Consider the following 23,484-nt stretch of genomic DNA (forward strand, 5'->3'; position numbering starts at 1 on the left):
CTATTTGGATTTATCCTATTTGAGGTGTGTTTTCCTTCTTGGATTTTTTTTTAATTTTTTTAAGATTTATTTTATTTATTTCTCCCCACTCCCTCATTGTTTACACTTGCTGGGTCTGTTTGTCTTTTTTTGTTTCTTTAGGAGACACTGGGAATTGAACCCAGGACCTCCAATGTGGGAGAGAGGTGCCTAATTGCTTAAGCCACCTCTCTTCCCTGCTTTGTTTTGTCTCTCAGGTTTTTTCTTCTTCTTGTGTCTCTTGTTGCATCATCTTGTTGTGTCAGCGTGCCGCACCTGCTGTCACACCAGCTTGCTGTCTTGATCATCTTCTTTAGGAAGCACTGGGGACCTCTGCTCCCTGCTTTGTTTTGTCTCTCATTATGCTTTTCTTCTTGTGTCTCTTGTTGTATCAGTTTGTCATGCCTGCCCATTGTGCCAGCTCGCTGTCTTCTTTAGGAGGCACTAGGAACCAAACCACAGCCTCCCATGTGGTAGGCGGGAGCTCAATTGCTTGAGCCACATCTGCTTCCCTAGATTTTGGTATTTATGTCTCACATAAGTGTTAGGGTAGTTTTTGTTCATTACTTCTTCAAATATTCTGTCTGCCCCCTTTTCATTCTCTTTTCCTTCGGGGATACAGATAACATGTATGCTTGTGTGTTTTGAGTTGTCATTCGATTTTATTTATTTATTTAATTATTTACTTATTTCTTAAAGGAGGTACCAGAAATTGAACCCAGGGACCTTGTACATGGGAATCAGGTGTTCAACCACTAAGTTACACCCACTCCTTCTAAGTATTTTTTAATCTCATCCATTGTGTCTTTCATTTCCATAAGCTCTGTTACTTTTCTTTACAGGCTTTCAAATTATTCTTTATGCTCACTAATGTCTTCTTATATCCTTTATCGCTTTAGTCATATTTTCCTTCTAGTCCTTGAACTGATTTAGGAGATTTGTGTGAATATCAATTATTAGTTGTCTTAAATACTGAGTCTCATCAGGATTTTTGGTTGGGTTCCTTTGGCTGAGCCGTCTATTCCTGTTTCTTAATATGGCTTATAATTTTTTGGTGATGTCGAGGCACCTGAATATATTAATCAATTTACTCTGATGGTCAATTTCTCTCTCTTGCGTAGTGGTTTTGTTTCATGGCTCTTCTTTGATTTTTGGTTCAATTTATTCTAAGTCTTTAAAATTTCCCTGCTTGAGTTATCAAAATAGGCTCAGGACTCACTAAGAGGTGCAGATCTGATCCAAGGGGTCTGGATTGAGAGACATCAAAAAGTGTGTTTTTTGCCTAAAACATATTTCTTATTTTCATTGTTTTCCTAGGTACCCAGATTTTTAAAAGTTGGCCCTAGACATATGAAAATGCTGAGATTTCCATGATCCTAAAAATATTTTCTTTTATTAGTTTATTTCTAAGACATGTGATTTGCATCATGCTGTTGCTTATACCAAAAGTACAAAGGCAGAGAATTTGGAGGAAAAGTCTTCTAAAGTCATCCTAAAGAGACATTTGTATAGGGGGATATGCATGAAAATGCTACTGGAAATCCCTTTAAGTTAGTTCTAAGGAAAACTGTGGGTGAGGTGTTTGTGAAGTGTTGGGTTTAAACAAATATGCTTTGGATAATTAAGCAAAAAGCAACATGGATCCAAATATGCCATCCATTAGGTTACATGACAGTAAAATGGATTCATAGAGGAAATCGTAGAAAACAGAAACATACTTCCTTCCCTGAAATAGTAGCAAAAAGTAGAAAAGGTGAAGAATGTTGAATCATTTTCATTGTCCAGTGTATCAATTCTTTTTTTCCCTAAGAGTTGTTTGAAGGGAGAATGAATTAAAAATGTCAACCACCACACCATAGAGACAAGAGTGCCTACAACTGAAAGCAGGAGGATTGATTGCATCCAGCATCCATGCAGAATCTAAGCCCCCTCTTGACATAGATGTGGAAAGGACACAACCAATCCAAGGTCCACAGGATGGAGGAATAGAGTAAGGATTAGAGTGGCCTTACTGATATTTTATTCATGAACTATTGTGGTTAGTAATTGAGAAAATGTGGCATTGGTATGGAAAAAGTGGCCATAGGTGCAGGGAATGGGAGGAAGAGATGAGATGTGGAGGCGTTTTCGGGATTTGGAGTTGTCCTGGGTGGTGCTGCAGGGACAATTACCAGACATTGTAGATCCTCCCATGGCCCACTGGATGGAACGCGGGAGAGTGTGGGCTATGATGTGGACCATTATTCATGAGGTGCAGTGATGCTCAGAGATGTATTCCCCAAATGCAATGGATGTGGTATGATGATGGGGGAGAGTGTTGCTGTGGGGGGAGTGGTGGGGTGGGGGGGTGCATGGGGACCTCATATTTTTTTAATGTAATATTTTTTAAAAATGAATTAAAAATAAAAAGTAAATATATATATGGGATTCCTGGCTGGGCAGGGCCAAAAAAAAAAAAAGTGTGGGTTTTTTCCTTGCTGTTTCCCAGCCAACCAGCAGATGGTGCTGGTCGGTGAGTTTTTCTACAGAGGCATCTCTTTCAACCTCCACTTGCAGGTGATTCTGGTCTGGCCAGAGCGGAGATTCAAAGTAGGCTCTGTTGGCCAAATTCACTAAAGAGAAACCACACTCCACCCTCTGCTACACCTTCCCTCTTCCCAGGGAGGAATAGGTCTGTTCCTCTCCTAGTTGGCTACAGTGAACCACAGGTTTTATCCAGGCTGTTTGCCTTGAGGGAGGGGAATGGGGCTGTTCTGGCTTTGGGGTTAGTAACTCATGGTTTTCATTTTGACTTGTTTGTCTTTCTGTCCCAGGACCACCTGGAGGATATGCAGTACTCTGCTGTTATGCAGATTCCCAAAGCAGTGCTCTCAGAAAGCTTTTTGCCCTTCCTCCATTGTTTTTGTGAGAGAGTTGAGCCCTGCTTAGTACTTTGATTCTGTCTTCCCCCAATTCTTCTCCCTTATTTTTTGAATAAAGTCTTGCTGGATGTATAATTTTTGGTTGGCAGTTGTTTTCTTTCAGCACTTTAAGTAGTTCAAACAACTGCCTTCTTGCCTCCATAGTTTTTGATGGGAAAGCCACAGTCAACCTAATTTGGATTCCTGTGTACATAACATGTCATTTTTCTCTTGCAGCTTTCAGAAATCTCTCCTTGTCCTTTGCATTCAGTAATATGACAAATATATGACAGGGTGATTTTTCTTCATGTTTATCCTGTTTGGTGTTCTCTGGACTTCTTGGATGTGCATATTCATGTCTTTTGCTAATTTTCGAAAGTTCTCTGTCATTATTTCTTTGACTATTTCTTCTGCCCCTTTCTCTCTTTCTTCTTCTTCTGGGTTTTCCATACTGTGTGTATTGGTATGCTTGATGGTGTCCCAAAGGTGTCTTTGACTATTTTCACTTTTTATAATTCTTTTTTTTTTCTGCTCCTAAGCCTGACTCATTTCACGTCTTTGAGTCATTTCCTGTCTTTGAGTCCTCTGATTCTTCCCTCTACCAGCTCAAATTTGCTCTTGAAACCCTCCTGGGAAATTTTAATTTAGTTATTGTGGTCTTCAACTCCAGTACATTCTGTTTGGTTCCTTTCTAAAATTTCTCTTTACTAAGATTTTCATATTGCTCACTCAGTGTCTCCTGATATCCTTTACTTCTTCTTCTGGATTTTCATCTCCTTGAGCATTTTTATTGTTTAAAGTTCTGCCTTTCACATAACTGCATGACACAATTCAGCTAAATTTTCTGCCACTCTATAACAAACATTCCCTTTTCTCCCATTTCCAATAACATATTCCTCATTTCCTTCTAAGTCCTCAGCAGCAATGTCTTTAACATACATATTTCTACTAATGGTCTGTTCACAATTTAGGTATTTTCTAAGATTATATATGTTTTCTCTACCATGACCCCTACTTCTTTCTGAGTCCTCATATCCATCATTAACATTCATATTTCTACTATCAATCTGTTCAAGGCAATCAGACTTTTTCTATCACCCTCATCAAAATTCTTCCAGCCTCTAACCATTGCCCAAATCTATAGCCACTTTCACATTTTTAGGTATTTGTTGCAGCAGTACCCCACTTATGGTGCCAAAATATGTTTTAGCTTCATACTGCTGCATAACAAATTACCACAAACTTAGCACCCTAAAACAACACAAATTTATTACCTTATAGTTCAGTAGGCTAGAAGTCTGACATATCTCACTGGTCTAAAATCAAGGTGTTAATAGCTCTGTGTTCCTTTCTGGAGGCTCTTTCTTTGTCCTTTACAGCTCCTTCGCTCATGACTATCTTCTTCAATCTTCAAAGCCTGCAACTTTGCATCAATAGTCACATCTTCTTCAGACTGACTTCCTGTCTGTCTCCCTCTTACACTTTTCAAGCCCCTTGTAATTATAGTACACCCAGCTGGATAATCCAGGACATTCTCCCTATCCCAGAGTCATATCAATGACATCGACATCAATTCCATTTGAAACCTTAATTCCCCTTTGCCATGTAACTTTACACCATTATAGGTCCCAGGGATTAGGACATAGACATTTTTGGAAGAACCATTATTCTGCCTACCAAACCATGCAACTACAAATTATGCATTACCACAATTGGCTTAATAGGGCTATCACTTTTTGTGCACAAGTACTGAAACATGACATTTCCTGGAATATCCTATTCTGAGTTCTGACCTGTTCTGCCTGTTTGTACTTGCTGTTTCTTCTGCTTGAGTTGCCCTCCTCCTCAGTCTCTACCTGTCCATATTCTAGTTATCTTTTAAGGCCTTTTCAAATGTTGCCTAGATTTTATCAGGTGGAACACAATTAAAAACTTATAAGCAATAATGGTCTAATTAACCTTATGAGGAAGCAAGGACATTAAAAATTATCTCTCAAGAGAGTCCCATCCATCTGCTCCACAGGATTGGAGGACCCTTTCAATTAGAGGTTGAGTGGACATCACCATCCTACAATCTTCAGGATTGGGGAATGAACTATGGGCTAAAGTAGACTTACTGGTATTTTACTATAGACTTATTGTGACCCTAGCAATGGAAGAAATTATATCATTGATGTGGAGGCAGTGGCTAGAGGTTCTGAGGGCAGGGAGATGGAAAAATAGGTATAATATGGGGGCATTTTTGGGACTTGGGAATTGTCCTGAATGACATTACAATGACAGATACAGGCCATTACATATCTTGCCATAAGCTACAAAATTGTGCAGGAGAGAGTGGAAACTACAATGTAAACTAAAATCCATGCTTAGTGGCAATGCTCCAAAACGTTTTCATCAATTGTAATGAATGTACCACACTAATGAAGGATGTTGTTAATGTGGGAAAATGTGGGAGGTGTAGGGAGCAGGGCATATGGGAATCTCCTATATTTTTATGTAACATTTATGTAATCTAAATGTCTTTTTTAAATATATTTTTATAAAATGAGTTGTGATATCTTAAAATATATTTTAAGGTATACAGACTGAGTTTTTTAGGCACACAGACAGATCACAGACAGAAATGTAAGGAGAAAGACAAACCCTCTAAGCGTTACTGAAGAGGGACAGATGAAAGTGCATGGAAAACACAAAGGGGGAGTATGCGCTTTCTCTTAGGGCTCTTTTAAACTAAAAGCAGAAAGGCTAGAGCTGATATGCAAAAAAAAGAAAAAAGAACAAAATGATAAAGTGCTTTAAATGGTGTACAAAGACTGGGATTAAATCTTAGTTCAAGCAAGAGTAGCAGACTGTTTCCTTGTTAGAAGTCTAGAATCAGACACATGATTTGAATTCTACCGCTTCCAGTTAGCCTTGTGACAGTGGGTGAATACTTATTTTAAGCCTATAACCTCACCCGTGTAAAAGGAATAATGAAAGTGATTAGTCATAGTGCCTGACACATAGTAGATATTCAATAACTATTGCTGTGTGAAAGAAGAGGTCACAGTTACCAAAGTCCACCATATTAAAATTATTTTGACCGCCGCGACTGCATCTGCCCCGCAAGCACAGCCCCTTGCCGCTCTGCCGCCGCCACCAGTTCCACCCGCCGCCCGCAGCTCGCCATGGATGACAACATCGCCGCCCTTGTGGTCGACAATGGCTCCGCATATGCAAGACCGGCTTCGTGGGCGACGACTCGCCCCGGACCATGCTCTGGTCCATCTGGCGGCGCTCCCGGCACCAGGGCGTGATAGTGGGCATGGGCCAGAAGGACTCCTACGTGGGCGACAAGGCCCAGAGCAAGAGGGGAATCCTGACGCTCAAGTACCCCATTAAGCACGGCATCATCACCAACTGGGACGACATGGAGAAGATCTGGCACCACACCTACAACGAGCTGCGTGTGGCCCCCGAGGAACACCCTGTGCTGCTGACCGAGGCGCCTCTGAACCCCAAGGTCAACTGTGAGAAGATGACACAGATCATGTTCATGTTCAAGACCTTCAGCACGCCCGCCATGTACGTGGCCATCCAGGCCGTGCTGTCCCTGTATGCCTCCTGCCGCACCACGCGCATCGTTATGGACTCCAGCGACCGCGTCACCCACACCGTGCCTATCTGCGAGGGCCACGCGCTGCCCCAGGCCATCCTGCGTCTGGACGTGGCCGGCCGCGACCTGACCAACTACCTCACGAAGATCCTCACGGAGAGCGGCTACAGCTTCACCACCACGGCCGAGCACGAGATCGTGGGTGACATCAAGGAGAAGCTCTGCTACATCACTTTGGACTTCGAGCAGGAGATGGCCACCGCCGCGGCCTCCTCATCCCTGGAGAAAAGCTATGAACTGCCCGACGGGCAGGTCATCGCTATCGGCAACGAGCTGTTCCACTGCCCCGAGGCCCTCTTCCAGCCCTCCTTCCTGGGCATGGAATCCTGTGGCATCCATGAAACTACCTTCGACTCCATCATGAAGTGTGAAGTGGACATCCGCAAGGACCTCTACCCCAACACGGTCCTGTCTGGTGGGACCACCATGTACCTCGACATTGCCAACAGGATGCAGAAGGAGATCACAGCGCTGGCTCGCAGCACTATGACGATCAAGATCATCACCCCCTCCTCCCCCTCCCCCCCGAGCGCACGTACTCACTGTGGATTGGCGGCTCCATCCTGAGGTAGCTGTCCACCTTCCAGCAGATGTGGATCAGCAAGCAGGAGTACGACGAGCCCGGTCCCTCCTTCGTCCACCACAAATGCATCTAGGTGGACTGTTAACCTTAGTTGCATCACACCCTTTCTTGACAAAACCTAACTTGCGCAGAAAACGAGATGAGATTGGCATGACTTTAATTGTTTTTTTATTTGTTTTTTTGGTTTTGGCGCTTGACTCAAGATTTAAACACTGAAACGGTGAAGGTGACAGCAGTTGGTTGGAGCAAACATTCCCCCAAAATTTTGAAAACGTGGCCGAGGACGTTGATTGTATGTTGTGTGTTGTTTTTTTTTTTGTTTTGTTTTTTTAAAAATAGTAATTCCAAACACACGAGACACGTTGTTATAGAAAGTTCCTTGCCTTCCCTAAAGCCTAAGGAGAAGGGACCGGGTCCTCGCCCACATCACACAAGGGAGGTGACAGCATTGCTTTCATGTAAATTATGTGTCATCCAAATTTTTGTTGTTGTTGTTAAATCTTCCGCCTTAATACTTGTTCTTTTATTTTTTTATTTTGAGCGGTCAGCCATCGTGGCCCACTTTTGGTCCCCTAACTTTAGATGTATGAAGGCTTTTGGTCTCCCTGGAGTTGGTTGTGTTGCAGAGGCAGCCAGGGCTTACCTGTACACTGCCTTGAGACCAGTTCAATAAAAGTGCATACCTTAAAGGAAAAAAAAATAAAAATTAAAAATAGAACATAAAATTATTTTGCTGTTTTCTAGTTCTTTGGAAATATGTAAACTATTCATGATCCATGTGGCATATCTCTATAACTTAAGAAGTCACCCCTATTCTGACAGAAACAATTACACTAAGCTTTCTATTCTGTGTCCTTGTGAATACATCAGCATTTCTCATTTGAAATAAAGGATTTAAAAATACTTGAATACATAAACCTGCCTGGTCTGAGGAAAGCTGTATGATTCCATCTTTGGCATTGAGGGACCCTGAGATTTAGAAAGTGGAACGGAGCTTCTTGATCCTATTGATCTAAACCGTGCTGTGTGGTGGGAGAAAAACTTTTAAAACAAATCAAATATCCCTCTGAAACAAAGTTCTGAAGCCAATGCCCTGGATCCAAATTAAAAGAATAGGGGACATGTCAGGGGTCTTCCCATTTTACAGTTGTCATTTATGTAGGAACTTGTTTGCCTTTTATTCTGGTTCTCATGTTCTTCCACTTCTCACAAATAGTTCTTTTTTTTTTTTTTAAGTTTAATCTAGTACCAATTATTTTGAAATTTTGCTTAATATGGTTTGGCAGATTGTAAAATATTATTTCAAATTTAAATTTAATAGGAGGCATCTGAATGGAGTGGAATGAGAACAGGTATAGAAGCGAGAAGGCATGGGTCCCCTAGACAAGTCTCTTCCCCTATCTGGGTCTCTTTCCTTTATGGTAAAAGTAGGTGGGGGTGGTTGCGGAGCTGGGCTAGATAGTTTCTAAGACTCCTACCATGTCTGACATTCTACAATTCTCCAATGCTTCTCACCCTTAGGTTTTAAAATATAGTGTTTTGTGAGGTGGGGGGGGGGGGGGGGGGAGGGCAGGGAGGAGATAATTTGGATTAGTAAAGGGGGAAAAAATCAGTCACTTTACTTGAGTTTAGCATGTCCAGGAGTAAAGGACAGTGTGTAGATGTGGGAAGAAAGACTGGGGAAACTTGATAATAGAAAAGGTTTATTTTTGCTAAGAAGGATAAGGTACAAGAAAGTCTGTGTCACCAAACCCTTTGAAGCCCAACATTCCACGCTGTATTTTTGAAAACCTACCAAAAGTTGGGGAGGAACAAGATCTCAGATGGTTATACTAATCACATTTTCTTTAAATTTGGTTTTGTTTTCATTGAAATGTATTCAGCAGGGCAAACACAGGTTTCTAGCTGCTTTGCTACAGGGATATGGGGACAAGCAGCTACAGGGAAAAATGTTTAATGATTCACTTATTAGTTTTTGTCACAAGATTTGACTGCAAAACACATGCTTTAAATAAAAAGTATTTCATATATGTTAGGCTAGAGTCAACATAAACAAATATTGCCTCCTGCTCCCTATAAACTTCATCCAGACCAGACAACTTAAATATTGGCGTAATTTGGGCTTTACAGTTATGAACAATAGATTGGGACGTTACCAATTATTTACTTAAAAACTAACTTCACAGAAGCTGATTTAATCTACTTTCGTTTTGTCATGTTCATAACCCAGTCAACCAAGATATAAGAATTAGATTCTTAAATATATTTTTTCATTTGCTGTATTCCAAAGGCAGTAAGAAACGCACTGGGAGTACTTCTAGGCAAAACATAAAAGTACAGCTTGCGGACATGGTAATTAAAACTAATCTTGAATTATCTCCTTTGTCTTTAAAATGTGTGAGAGCTCTCATTTTCCTAAAACAGAGGAAAAGGTATACACTGGGGGAGAGAGTTAACTACAGGGAAGGGATTTCTAATTCTGTTGACAAATTTACCATGTAATCTTAAAACACAATGCCTTTGGCTTCAAACTGTATTTTACTCAGTTAAGCCCTAACTCTTGGAACCTCAGGAAATCATCTTGTGTACCTCCCTGCTTTCAAGCAAGTAAGGTAGTATAGTTCCATTTTACAAATGAGGCACTAAAGAGACCCAGAAAATTTAAGCAACTATAATAGAATGCATCTTCTGCTTCCTAAGTGCAATGGATTTGATTTTGGTGTCACTTCAGCTTGTCACAAGAATGTAATTATACTCCTTGCTTTTTTTCACAGACATGTTATTTACAAGTTAATGCATAACAACAAAGCACTTTGAAAAGACCAAGGGAGCTTTTAAATACATTGCCTATGGGAAACGGACTTTGGCACAGTGGTTAGGGCGTCCGTCTACCACATGGGAGGCCCGCGGTTCAAGCCCCGGGCCTCCTTGACCCGTGTGGAGCTGGCCCATGCGCAGTGCTGATGCGCGCAAGGAGTGCCGCCCCGTGCAGGGTGTCCCCCGCGTAGGGGAGCCCCACGCGCAAGGAGTGCACCCATAAGGAGAGCCGCCCAGCGCGAAGGAGGGAGCAGCCTGCCGAGGAATGGTGCCGCCCACACTTCCAGACGACAACAGAAGCGGACAAAGAAACAAGAAACAAGACGCAGCAAAAAGACACAGAAAACAGACAACCGGGGGAGGGGAGGGGAATTAAATAAATAAAACTAAATAAATCTTTAAAAAAAAAAAAATACATTGCCTAATGGGAAAAGTGGACATGGTGCCTGATGGATATAGGGAATGGCAGGAAGAGATGAGATGTGGAGGCGCCTTTGGGACTTGGAGTTGCCCTAGATGGTGCTTTAGGGGCAATCACCGGACATTGTAAATCCTCCCAGGGCCCACTGGATGGAATGTGGGAGAGTATGGGCCATGATGTGGACCATTTACCATGAGGTGCAGAGATGCCCAGAGATGTACTTACCAAATGCAATGGATGTGTCATGATGAAGGGAGTGAGTGTTGCTGGGGGGGGAGTGGTGGAGTGGTGGGGTGGGGGTGGTGGGGTTGAATGGGACCTCATATAATTTTTTTTAATGTAATATTTTTACAAAATCAATAAAAAAAAATACATTGCCTAGCACTTTGAAGGGATGGCTTTCAAGGAAAAGTAACAGGAATGGATTTAGCTCTTGGAAGAAGTGGCTTGACAAAAGTAATGGAACACACTCAACTTAAACCAACCAACCTTTCTACAAATACGTGTAAAGGTGTAACTAGGAGTAACAACAAATTGAGAAAGAAATGTTACTAATGGACATATGATTAGGCTTAAGAGAATAATTGAACAAGTTAAATTTTTGTGTGTAAAATCAGAAATCCTGAACACAAAGTAGGCTCTTTTTGAGGATGGGTAAAAGGAAAGAACAGGTTATCCTTAAAATTGTCTGCAGTCAGATCAGTCTGCCTGGATTCATTACTTCTCTTCCCATCTCCAGTCTTCTTTCTTCACCTTGCATTCTGTACCATTCAAATTACACTCTCCCCCAAATCATCTTTACCTGCTACTTTGAACATGTTATCAATAGTTTCACAAACCCATTTTTTTCTGTATTGAATTACTCATTCAGGTTTTGAAGGTCCTCATCAATCCACCCCAATCAAGTCTTTTCAGATCCTGTTCCCTTTCAATACACCTTCTTCTCATATACCTGAAACAAATTCCATCCTTCCATCTTCACCTTCCTTGAAAACCAACATGTATTTCACGTGAGGTCTCTAAGAGGGGGGTGAGTCTATTTGATAGGCAGAAGTCTTCTGGTAGTCTTCTGATAGGATTAGCTAAAGGAAATTGGAGCGGAGTTCCCCAACCCTCAAGTGTTTCTATCACAGGAAACTGAGGGCAGAATGCTCAGGAGCAAAATGTACAGTTGAGTGTTGTAGGATAGATTGCTTGTGATACACAATAGTTCTAAGTATTAAAGAGGGCTTGTAGTATTTCAGGATTAGCTTCACTACTTCATTCCTTTAATTAACTATCATTGTCATCTTTACAATAAAAGTCTCTGTTTAGATGCTCTCTTGCTCGGTAACCGTGTCTGTAGTGCTCACTACCAGGAAGACAGAGCCCTAGAGAAAGGTCAGGATAGGCAGGGTGATTTACCTTGTTAGCAGAGTAGGCACAATGGTGTCAAGGTTTTCCCAAAGGGCAGCAGTATTTTTTTAATGGACTTTTATGGCAGTACATATGGAGTGTAAAAACTCTTAAAAGTTACTAAATCCAAGACTGAGCTTAGAAACAGTATACATTTTGGAGCTTTTAACTTTTATTCAGCCCACAAAATACCATATATAAAATGCTGCATTGATGGAAACATTGCTGAAACTTAGTCATACTTTGGGATTGGCCCAGATTATATAGACCTGAAGAAAAAAAATCGATGAGAAAATTTGTATTTTCTAAGGGTATATTTGATTTGGGGATAGACAAAAGTTAATTGAGACTACGACCGGTAGATAATAACCTGAGCATAATTTTAATGAAATAAACGTGTAAAGGATGACCTATTTTACTTTTAGAATAAGAATCTCTAGATCTCAACATGCCACCTTCCAAGGAAACAACAGTTATGGGATAGGCAAGTAATTGTTTTTAAAGTGTTGTCTGGGGCATATAAATATGTATCTGATTTTATGATAATTAAGAGAATGACCATAGCTAAGGAAAAACAACAAAATATTCAGCTTCTTTGGAGGTATGTAGAGGCCAAGTAATAAGGTTTCCAGCTACCTGCTATGGCTTCTGGATGCTAAACAGCTTTTGTGTCAAGTGTAGGTAGGTGGTAGTCCTGCCTTGACTTACATGAATGATGCAGCAGCTGGGAAGCAGGATAGGGTGCTGGATTGTAGACAACCAAAACTAACACAAACACACATAGGCTTCCTGGTACATACGTTCTTTTTGAGTTTAGAGATCTCCTTTTACAGAATTTAGTATATAACAGATTCAAAAACCAATTTTTTTTTACCTCCCAATATTAGGTAACTGAATGTGCAAAAGAACCATCATTAAATAGAACATCAAAAGCTATACATTTTCTATGTAACAATATGTGCACAGATTTTCAAAGTTGTGAAAATGCAATAAAGAGCACAACACATTTTGGTCACTTTATTAAATGACATTAAATAGTTTTAAGTTTCAACTACTAAACAGCACTTTGAATGGTGAAAACACAGATAGTATATTGTCATACTTGAATGCTTTTCTTTAAAAACACAATTCCAGTCCTTATATATATTACAAAACAGCCTTAAAAGAAGTGACATATTTTCTACAGTACTTAAGATACTCAATACAGAACTGAAAAGCAGTCTAACAGAAACAAAGGCAAGTCTTCACAGCTGTATGATTTCAGCAGCCAAAGCTGGATGATGGACTGAAACATTACTATACAACTGGGACAAAACATATACAATATCACAATACTAAGCAAAAATGCTTTACACCCAAAGAAATAAAACAGGTTACAAAATGTGGAGAAATTTAGCAGGCAAAACTGTATTACAAGCAACATTTTAAATTGTCATTTTTAAGCCATTGCAACTATTTAAAACATCTAAAACAAATATAAAAATGAGCCTTTTAGTATCTTATTGATGTGATTCTTCCATCTTTAAATATTTGTTAAAGCTTGATGTTATACTCAAATTACATAGTATGTAGCTAAAACGTCAAGTGCGAAAAGTGTATGCAAAGTGGTCCAAGTTTTATTTCAAATTCATATTTCCAATTAGTCCTTCTACATACTATTCTTTAAGTCAGAGTTTCCTCCATGGCAAAAAAGATTTAGAAGGCTGCCTAAAATTTTCATATCTATATTTTGAGCAAATAATTAGACCATGTTGAAAATCCTCAGGTCCAATAAATCAAGTTTAATGTATTCTGGACTGGCAGAAATACCAAGTGATAACAGTTGGCCAGAGTGTACTGCCTTCAAATATTTATCTCATATATCTTGTCTTTTTCATTTCTTCTAAAGTAAACACACGTTTACCACCATTCCCCCACCCCCAAATTAAAGAAATCTGATTATATGGCTGGCATAATACCAAATATACTGAATTTGTCCATGACATCTCACCACAGGGGGATGGGTATGGGGTGTTGTCAGCCATTTTACACCACCAAACCTCACAAATTCTCTAAGACAAACCTAGTGCTCTTGGGTATTTTACCACTAGTTCTTTCAAGATAAAAATGGAAATCTCTAAATCATCCAAACAACTCAAATCAGTTTTAATTAATCCAATGATACATAGAGCAAATCCTCCATCCAGCTTTCTTTTTTTCTGGAATTCCTTAGCTGTTTCCACTACCTATTACATCACCATCTCAAAAATGGTTTTGCCATGTTGAGTTGACTCCCGCAGTGTAACAATCTTTTTCTTTAAGGAACTCAAGCAACCAAATTGTATGTAAATAAAATTAGGGTTCATTTTTAAAGACTTGGATTATAAAAACAAAAAGAAAATGTAATGATTTTCTAGTAAAATCTCATAAAAGTGTATCAAATGAAGTAAAATCAATCAAGAAAAAATGCCTCACCAATCTAAACTAAAAAAAAATTGAACTCTGAAACATAATTTATTTAAGAAAATTTAGGGAAGTTGGGGGAAAAGAACATGATGATGAGAGAAAAGAAGAGCATAGCGCCAGCGATCCTTATCTTTAACAGGAATTATTTCACAATACTGACAGCACTGGGAATCGTTAAAGCACATTCCTCATGTGAATTTAAAGTCAGCAATGATTCTGCCATTTTGATGCTGTTTATAAAACAGGGTGTGAACCTAACAGCCACAACTTTAGCCTTAACCTCCTAAAATGCTAGAACTTGATTTTCTTAGTCCACATCCCACTGCCAGCAACAGGATGATGCACTAGCACTGGCACCAAGCAGTTAAAAGATGTGCTTTATATTAGTGCCAGAAGAGAGAAAACTCCTATGTGGAAGATAATCCACAACCCTGAAATCTTACCAGTAATTATTTCAGCACATATAACTGAAAATTAAAAAATGGCAGAAAGACTAGAGAAGAAAAAGGAATTCTCTTCTCAGGCTGTACTTAAGGCTGTTTATTCAATGCTAAGATAACTTTAAGACTCCTCCAAGTTTTAGAGCAGTAGTATTTAAGAATATTGCACACAATTCTGTGTCAAAGATAACCTTTGTTACTAACTTTTCAATCACAGAGATGACAGAGCAGGAGTCCAGTTTCAGACTTCAGTCAAAAGAACATTAAGACCATTTCAATAACTTTAGTCAACAAATGAAGTACAAAAGTATTTTGTAACTTGAGGAATCAACTCTAAGAACTCAGCTGTGTATTTTCATATGTAAAGAACAGATATATAAATATGTATTCTTTCCTGAATTCATTAATTTCATGACAATTTTATGTTTGCTAAAAGCAGGCATAAAAATTTAGAGAAGATACCTGTGGAGTCGTTACTGTTATGGAAGGACTTGTTTTCACTGAAAACAATTTGAAATATCTTCTGTACTCAATGTGTGTAAGAAGATTCTAGGCAATATCAGTCAGGGAGAAATGGTATGCCCTATTTAAAAAAATTTTAAACTAATATGGAAGATTGGCATTTAAGGGGACCAAACTATTTATACAGTTGAGTTCTGTTAAGTCATTGATTCCTAAAAAAATAAAAAATCTTTCTATGATTTTAACAATCCTTTAAGCTTTTAGTGCAAAATCACATTGATTTCCCTTGGGAAGGTCCTGGATTTTTGCTTCTCATTGGGGGTGGTGCACGTTGTAATGGTGGTGGCTGCATGCCACCAGCCACTGACTGATACATTCCTCTCATATCAATCTGTTGGTAGTTAGAAGGATTCATGATTAAATTTGGAGGCTTTGGCATCATGAGGTGACTCAGTGTTGCTTGTTGGTAAGTCATTTGTTGTTGTTGTTGCTGACTGTACTGCTGTTGGAGCCTTCTGTTCATAAGTATCCGCTGAACACAGCTGATTAACTATAGAGAGAAAAGGGAGCTGTTAAAAGTGCTCAACCTGTCTCAGAGAGGCAAGTATCAAGTTTTGAGTTAAATCAATTTGTTAAGGGGGTACCATACCAAAAAGAAAACACATTACTGTTATCACCATTACTAATTTGATGGCATCCACAGGACCATTACTGTAGAAACCGGTTAGTAACACCATGTAGGACTAAATTCTCTTAATGACTTGACTATTGTATTGTTAGCAGCATTTAGGTTAGTTGCCATAGTAACCTGTCCTGCACTGTGATTAGTCTCAAGTATTAGTTACAGCACTTTTTTGTCAAGTCTCCTTTGTCATTTCTTTGATTCTATATAATGACAGACAAATAAACATTTCTAGTGACAAACACCAAAGGGAAAGCACTTGTAGTGGGAATAATTCCTACCTGAAATGTCTCAGATTTCCTAAGAGAACTTAAAACCACAAAATTCTGAAGTGCTTTCTAAGTAAAATTCATGTGACAGAAACTGATTCCCTGGTATCAAAGAATTGAAATCTCCCTTGTGCAAGGCAGATAGCTGGCAAAGGACTTTGGCTGGGAAAGATAAGGAAGGATCCCAGAATATGCTAGCCTTTTATTTTAATAAATTTTATTTTTACAGAAGTTTTAGGTTTACAGAAAAATTACAGCAGATGTATAGAGAATTCCCTTATACCTCCCCACATACCTACACAGTTTCCCTATTATTAACATCTTACATTAGTGTGATACATTTGTAAAGCTTGATGTTACCAGTATTGAAGTAGTGCTACTGAAATAAGGGGGGGGGAGTGTAATCACAGACTAAAGTAGTTTTATTGTTATTGTAGTTATGCTAGCCTTTTAAAAAATTACATAATTTGTAGAAGTTATGAATTATTTATCATCCATAATTCATTTTTTACTCTCAAATAAAATACATTAAAAAGTGTATCTATTTTTGGAATTTGTTTAAAAATGTTAAACATTATTATAAAAGTCTGGCAAAAATTCCTTTTTGATGTCTAGAATCTATAAAAATAAAAAGCATATGGAAGTGATCCTTTATAAACTTCAAGGAGACCCATTTGAAAATCTATTGCTCCTTTGTTTTTGTTTTTTTTTATTTATTTATTTTTATTTATTTAATTCCCCTCCCCTTTCCCGGTTGTCTGTTTTCTGTGTCTTTTTGCTGCGTCTTGTTTCTTTGTCCGCTTCTGTTGTCGTCAGCGGCACGGGAAGTGTGGGCGGCGCCATTCCTGGGCAGGCTGCTCCCTCCTTCGCGCTGGGCGGCTCTCCTTATGGGTGCACTCCTTGCGCGTGGGGCTCCCCTACGCGGGGGACACCCCTGTGTGGCACGGCACTCCTTGCGCGCATCAGCACTGCACATGGGCCAGCTCCACACGGGTCAAGGAGGCCCGGGGCTTGAACCGCGGACCTCCCATGTGGTAGACGGACGCCCTAACCACTGGGCCAAAGTCCGTTTCCCTGTTGCTCCTTTGTAACAAAATATATTACCTTTACTTGACATCACTAGGTTTTTTGATAAAATTTCTTCAAGGAATAACCAAAGACTATCCATAAGAGGACTGGTTATTAACAAAGACATCATACAAACCCATTATAAATTCAAGAAAATTAAACATAACTTAGAGATGGTCAGAATTCTTACCATCTGTTGTTTTGTCAATACATCATTGTAGATTGCTTCTCTTCGTTTAACATCAAGCTCCTGGCTGGCTTGTCTACTTAAGGCTAAAGCCTGTACCTGAGCCTCTGAGAGATTCATGTTTTCCTTCCACTAAAAGAAAAATTTTCAATTTAATCCTTATTGAAGTAGAATTGAGGAAAAATAATTAAGGTACTTGAACATATTCAGGATTTTTAAAGTTTTTTTCTTTCTTCTCCTTTAAACTTTTCTAAGGAAACAGTGATGTAAAAGTAAGGTACTAATACTAAGTTGTCCCTTGTTTTACATAGTTGGCAATCACTGAACTGAAACAACTATTTGGATTTAATTTGTGAGACTCTTAATTAAAATACGTATAGGTAAATAATGAATACACTTCTATGATTGATCGAGTCCTCAATTCTTAGTATTTACCTACTTCTCTTTTGTGCCAACATTTACATATAAATTGCTGGAGTGTAGCTTGGCACTATTATCCAGTTTACTAGTATTTTACTATATGCAAATCAAGTAATAAAGATTATGCTCTTTTCCCTATAGAAGTAGGGAAACAAACAACAATTAAAATTAAAACAAATAGGGGGTGAAGAAGAAGGGCACAAAGTGGAGGCTGGAATAAGACAATTGACAGTTAACTTACTACAGCTGAAATTATATCTTCAAGAGGCTGGATCCTCACTGCTGTCACACTGTTTGTTGCTTCCACAACTTTTTCTCTTCCTTGATTAATGAGATCCTAGAAGAATACAAGAAATAAGTCATACAGGGCATGTAAAAGACAACATAGCCTTAGAAGTTAGGGATCCTTACTCTTGCCAATGTACAGCACTTGGTTTTAACTCTTTAAACAATTGAAGAGAGGAGATGACAGACTAATAATGTAAACCATAAGGCAAAACATAGGATAACTAAAAAATTTAGAAAACTGTACAACCTAAAGTATGGACCACATAGTAAGCACAGATGTCACCTTGTTTGAAAGCTATTGTCTCGGAATCTGTACATCAGTTTCAGGAAATATGATATGAACAAGTTAAGAGATTATCGCTGTGGAAGGGAAAAGGTTTTATGGTGAATCTGGGGAAATAATCTATATTGTATATATGAATTTCGGTGATCTAAGACTCTTGTGAAGCTGACATTATGCTGGGATTGACTTTACAGGAAGTTTTGGATCACAGAGTGGTTCAACAATGGCAGCGGAGGAATACTGATATAGGATGTTATTGACAGGATATATATGGTTGACAGGGAGTTATACAGGGCATATGCCCAGGGTATATGGTAATGTCTAGATATACTCATAGTGGAAACAATTAAAAACAATAGCTGGGGCGGGTACTGGGCCCCTGGCCGAGGGGTCACTGTCGTGAACCCTGGGGGAGCAGCGGCAGTTCCCCAGGTGCAATGGCAAAACCAGGAAGGAAGGAGGGCCCAACAGTGGGCTCCTGATACTTATGGCTATGCTTTTGAGCCTATACACCTCCAAGAATAAGGCCTAGAGTAGCACTGTGCCTGGGAGTTTCCTCCTGACAGCCTTCATGTTACTCAAATGTGGCCACTCTCACAGCCAAACTCAGCACGTAATTGCAGTGCAGTCCCCCCAGCGTGGGACATGACACCCGGGGATGAGCCTCCCTGGCACCGAGGGATCACTACCACATATCAGCTGAAGATGCAACTAGAAAAGGACCTTGAATTAAAGGTTCAACACGGATCAGCAGAATATCCCTGTCTACATATAATAACATGACTTCAAAATGCTGTTTGACCTAATGGAAGGGGGAAATGGAAAGGAGAAATGAGAATATAAGGCTATGAGTCTCTAAAAAAGAGTCTGGAGGCTGTCAGAAGGAATGCCCTTATGCACAAATGAGCAGAGTCTGAGAGACAGATAAAGTATATACAATCCCAGGTATTGGTTCTTTTGAGGAATAAAGAGACCCACGGGTTCTATGATCATGGCAGATGGGGTTCACTGCCATGGCAGATGGCCCTTCTCTGGAGCTGGTGTTTCTGCGTGATGGAATTGGACTCAGAGGGGATCTCTTTTCACAAGACTTGCATGCTACTTTAATGGAATTGTAGTTGGTGCTGGGGTTTTAGATATATTTAGGGGATTTGAATCTCTGGACTGATAATATGACACCCAGGCCCAGAGCCTCAACAGACTTCAGCTCCTACACTTTGATTTATTGGACTTACCCCACTCAGCTAACATCGAGTTGAAGAAGGTCAACCACCACACCATGGAGCCTAGAGTGTCTACAACTCAAAGCAGGAGGAGTGCATCCAGTATGCATGTGGAATCTAAGCCCCCACTTGAAATAGATGTGCAATGGACACAACCAATCCAATGTCCACAGAGAAAATGTGGAATGGGTGTGGGAAGGGTAGCCATGGTGACTGCTGGGTTTGGGGAATGGGAGGAAGAGATGAGATGTGGAGGCGGTTTCGGGACGAGGAGATGTCCTGGGTGGTGCTTCACGGACAATTACGGGACATTGTAGAGCCCCCCAGGGCCCACCGGATGGAACGTGGGAGAGTGTGGGCTATGATGTGGACCATTGACTAGGGGTGCAGTGATACTCAGAGATGTACTTACCAGGTGCAATGGATGTGTCACGATGAGGGGAGAGAGTGTTGCTGTGGGGGGAGTGGGGGGTGGGGGCGGTGGGGTTGAATGGGACCTCATATTTTTTGAATGTAATTTTTAAAAATAAATAAATAATTTAAATTTAAAAAAAAAATAAAGTGAAGTAAAATTCATCAATGCCAAAAGGGTCTCTCATTAGGAAGATAAAACTTTGAGTTTTATTGCATCAATAACAATAAATGAATTCATAAGTATTTTAAAAAAGAAAACTACAGATTCAATTAAGTTAAATTTTGGTACAATAAAACCTAATCTTGCTTATTTAACTCATAATTTATTCTAGTTTTAAATCACATTTTATAATATTGGGTGTTGTATATTTAGTGGTGTGTCTACACTGCATTAGAATATAAATTAATGTGTACACCTATCTTACTTTCAAAACATTAGGCCGGTTATTTATTTATTCAAAATATTTTATAAGTGGAAAAACTGCTATTTTTTTGCCCAGCCTGTTAGCTGCCCTATTGTTTTCTTTATAGATTTATTTTATTTATTTCTCTCCCCTCCCTGCCCTGTTGTCTGCTCTCTGTGTGTTTTTCTGTGTCTGCTTGCATTATATGACAGCACTGGGAAACTGCGTCTTTTTTTGTTGTTGCATCATTTTGCTGCATCAGTTCTCCATGTGTGCAGTGCCACTCCTGGGTGGGCTGCACTTTTTTCACGTTGGGTAGCTCTCCTTTGGGGTGCACACCTTGCACATGGGACACCCCTATGCGGGATGCCACTGCATGGCAGAGCACTCCTTGCGCATGGCAGCACTGCACGGGGCCAGCTTACCACACAGGTCAGGAGGCTCTGGGGATCAAACCCTGGACCCTCCATATGGTAGATGGATGTTCTATCAGTTGAGCCACGTCTGTTTCTCATGTCCTATTGTTCTTAAATTAAAATAATTCAAAGTACATTAATTCAAGGTCTGGTTCCCTTGTGCTCTGAACACACCATGTTTTACTATATGCTATGTTGGTTCAAAGAGGTCAACAAATAAAATTAAGATTTCTTGGTCTATTTAGGGGTAATCTTTTGGAGAATGTGCTATTCCTGCATAAGAATTTGAAGTTGCCTTTAATTCATGTTAAAACCACTTCTATGCTTTAGGACTTACCTCCAGTTGTTGATTACTCATTGCTGACAAGGCCCCCAAATTGAAAGGAATATAAGGAGTTTGAGAGTTGAAACTGACAGGGGGTAAATTGGTCCCAGTTGGTATGTTGAAACGCATGGTCAATCCCTAAAAACAAAAAATTATGCACTTTTCACGTTGTGATTTAAAACTTGAAATTCTACATCACCTACTGGTTTAGAAAAGAAATCACATTCTCAGATCTAGGAAATTATTAACACCCTTCCACACACAAACAAAACACCCTTTCCACCCGAAACCAAGATCTTATTACACAGAAACCTTTAACCCCCTAAAAGTATACTCAATTTCTGATAATTCCCACAGAATGGGCAACTCAGAGATTTCTGATTAGACTCCTAACATCCCATTAACATTAAAGCAGTCTGGTACAATGAGTTAGGAGTTTAAAAAGGATTCACATATTAGGATAAAGTTTCCCATACTCAGGCACATTTTCGTTCAAGTTGAATTAGGATTTTAAAGACATGGGACTATTTAAAATAAATAAAATATAAAATAAAATAAAGGAGATTGGCATTAATATCCAATAATGGAATATTTTTGAGCTCTGATATTCAGTCAAACTTTAGATTTCATGGTACACATGCTAAAGTGACATTTACACCCCCTCCAAACTTTGAACCTTGTATGGTTGTTACTATGGTGAATGTGTTGATAGGTGTTAAGTGATGCTAAATATATAGCTTCTCATTCATCTCTAAATTCAGCAAGTGCTAAGCAGAAATGGAGGTTACTACATTTAAGCAGAAAATAAGATTTTATTCTCTATTCCTTCTGTTCTACCACCAAAAGTAGCCAAAGCCTAAAAAGAGATTCTAGCATTCGGGGACTCTATTCCTAAGGAGCCACTATATAAATACCTGTTTCAAATGTGACCTTTTTCTTCCTCACTGCTCTTTCAAATGACTACTCCAAAGACAAAAACCAAAAAGCATTTTGAATGAACTACCTTCTTCTCTGCTTCATACTCAGCCCAGGCTGCTTTTCTTTCTTCTTCAGTCAACTCTTCTTCTTCTTTGTGGTCCAAAAGAGAATCATGTTCATGATATCCTACAATGTGTTCTTTATGTATCTGAAGAAGTTCTGCAAGTATGGTGTCCTATTTAGAGGGGTTGATATAATAGGGAATTATTTTCTTCCTCTGGGCCATATTTCCATAGTTCTATGGTCAACTATTAACTATAAACTAGAAATTGGCTGCTATACATATTTCTGATATATAATAAATTACCTAGAAAATAGTTACAATACATGCAATAGCAGACTTTAATGCAAGAATTTCATCTTTGTTTAGTATGTTTTAGGAATTCAATGATCGCTTTTCAGATTTTGAGATATTTTTTCTATCCATTTTTCTATTTTTTTCCATAAATATTTTATTGTGTACTTACTTCAAATTTGATGACAAATGCTAAAAAGTCTGCTTAAATTAGTGATTACATTGGATCTTTGTGCTAAAAATCACAGCTACTCCTGATTAAACATATATAATAACTTTATTTTCACCACCACTTTCACTACCAACCAGTATACTACCAGAAAACAAATCTAAATTAATTTAAGCAGTTATAGGACAGTTCAAATGGAACATGTAGTCCTTATATTTCACTTGTAGGAAGATCAAATACAAATGACATTGTAATGACCCATGGGTCAAATGCTGAACATTTTTAAATCAATCTTTTATCATATTTTTTTCAAACATCATGGTATCTAATGTTCAGCTTTAAACTCAGTAAACACCAAACTCCTACTTCGTGTAGTTATGACTATAAGAGAAAGTGAGACAGAGGTACAAAGAGAAATTGGAGGGGACTAGGGATTAAAGTGAATCACAGATATGCTACCTGCCCATAAAAATTAAAATATCCACAAGCTATTTATTAAGAAAAGTTGTATTAAAAAAGACGAATTAATTCACTTCACAAAAATATTTCCCATAGCTTTTAAGATCAAGTTTCTCCCAGAACACTCTAAGTTGAGTGTGACTTCAGTAAAGGAACATAATTACTGATCAAATGTAGGTATGGGGAGGTACAGCACATTCAATTCAAATTTTAACTGTATCTAGTAATGCTTAATCCATAAATTTTAGCATAGACATAATTCACACTTGAGAAAGCTTTTGTCTTACATCTTCAGTCATACAACTAGAATATAGGGTCCAACACATGGTAGGAACTCATATGTCTGTTAAATGACTCAAGATGAAGAACTTCAAATCATTGGACCCTAAGTTTTTTCTGTACAACAAAAACTGCTGTCACTAATTTCAAATCTTGTAATATCTGGTATTCACTGAGTCAAACAACTTT

At 39.0% G+C, this 23,484-nt stretch overlaps 1 protein-coding gene and 1 pseudogene across 8 annotated transcripts in view; one reads left to right on the forward strand and one right to left on the reverse strand.

Moving 5' to 3' along the window:
* The first annotated feature begins 6,085 nt into the window (after nt 1-6,085).
* Nucleotides 6,086-7,229, forward strand: LOC101433472 (actin, cytoplasmic 1 pseudogene; annotated as a pseudogene).
* A 5,562-nt stretch (nt 7,230-12,791) lies between these two features.
* The window catches only part of ATRX (ATRX chromatin remodeler), a 362,990-nt gene continuing 352,297 nt past the window's right edge, over nt 12,792-23,484 (reverse strand). For all 8 annotated transcript variants that reach the window (XM_058292114.2, XM_058292110.2, XM_058292112.2 and 5 more), the window contains 5 exons: nt 22,119-22,268; nt 21,128-21,253; nt 18,004-18,099; nt 17,346-17,474; nt 12,792-15,686 (listed from right to left, as the gene is read on the reverse strand). In XM_058292114.2, the coding sequence (XP_058148097.1) occupies nt 15,408-15,686; nt 17,346-17,474; nt 18,004-18,099; nt 21,128-21,253; nt 22,119-22,268 (780 nt within the window). In that variant the 3' untranslated portion in view covers nt 12,792-15,407. The remainder of the gene's footprint in view (nt 15,687-17,345; nt 17,475-18,003; nt 18,100-21,127; nt 21,254-22,118; nt 22,269-23,484) is intronic.

This window comes from Dasypus novemcinctus, chromosome X, assembly GCF_030445035.2.
Source record: "Dasypus novemcinctus isolate mDasNov1 chromosome X, mDasNov1.1.hap2, whole genome shotgun sequence".
Classification (NCBI taxonomy): Eukaryota; Metazoa; Chordata; class Mammalia; order Cingulata; family Dasypodidae; genus Dasypus; species Dasypus novemcinctus.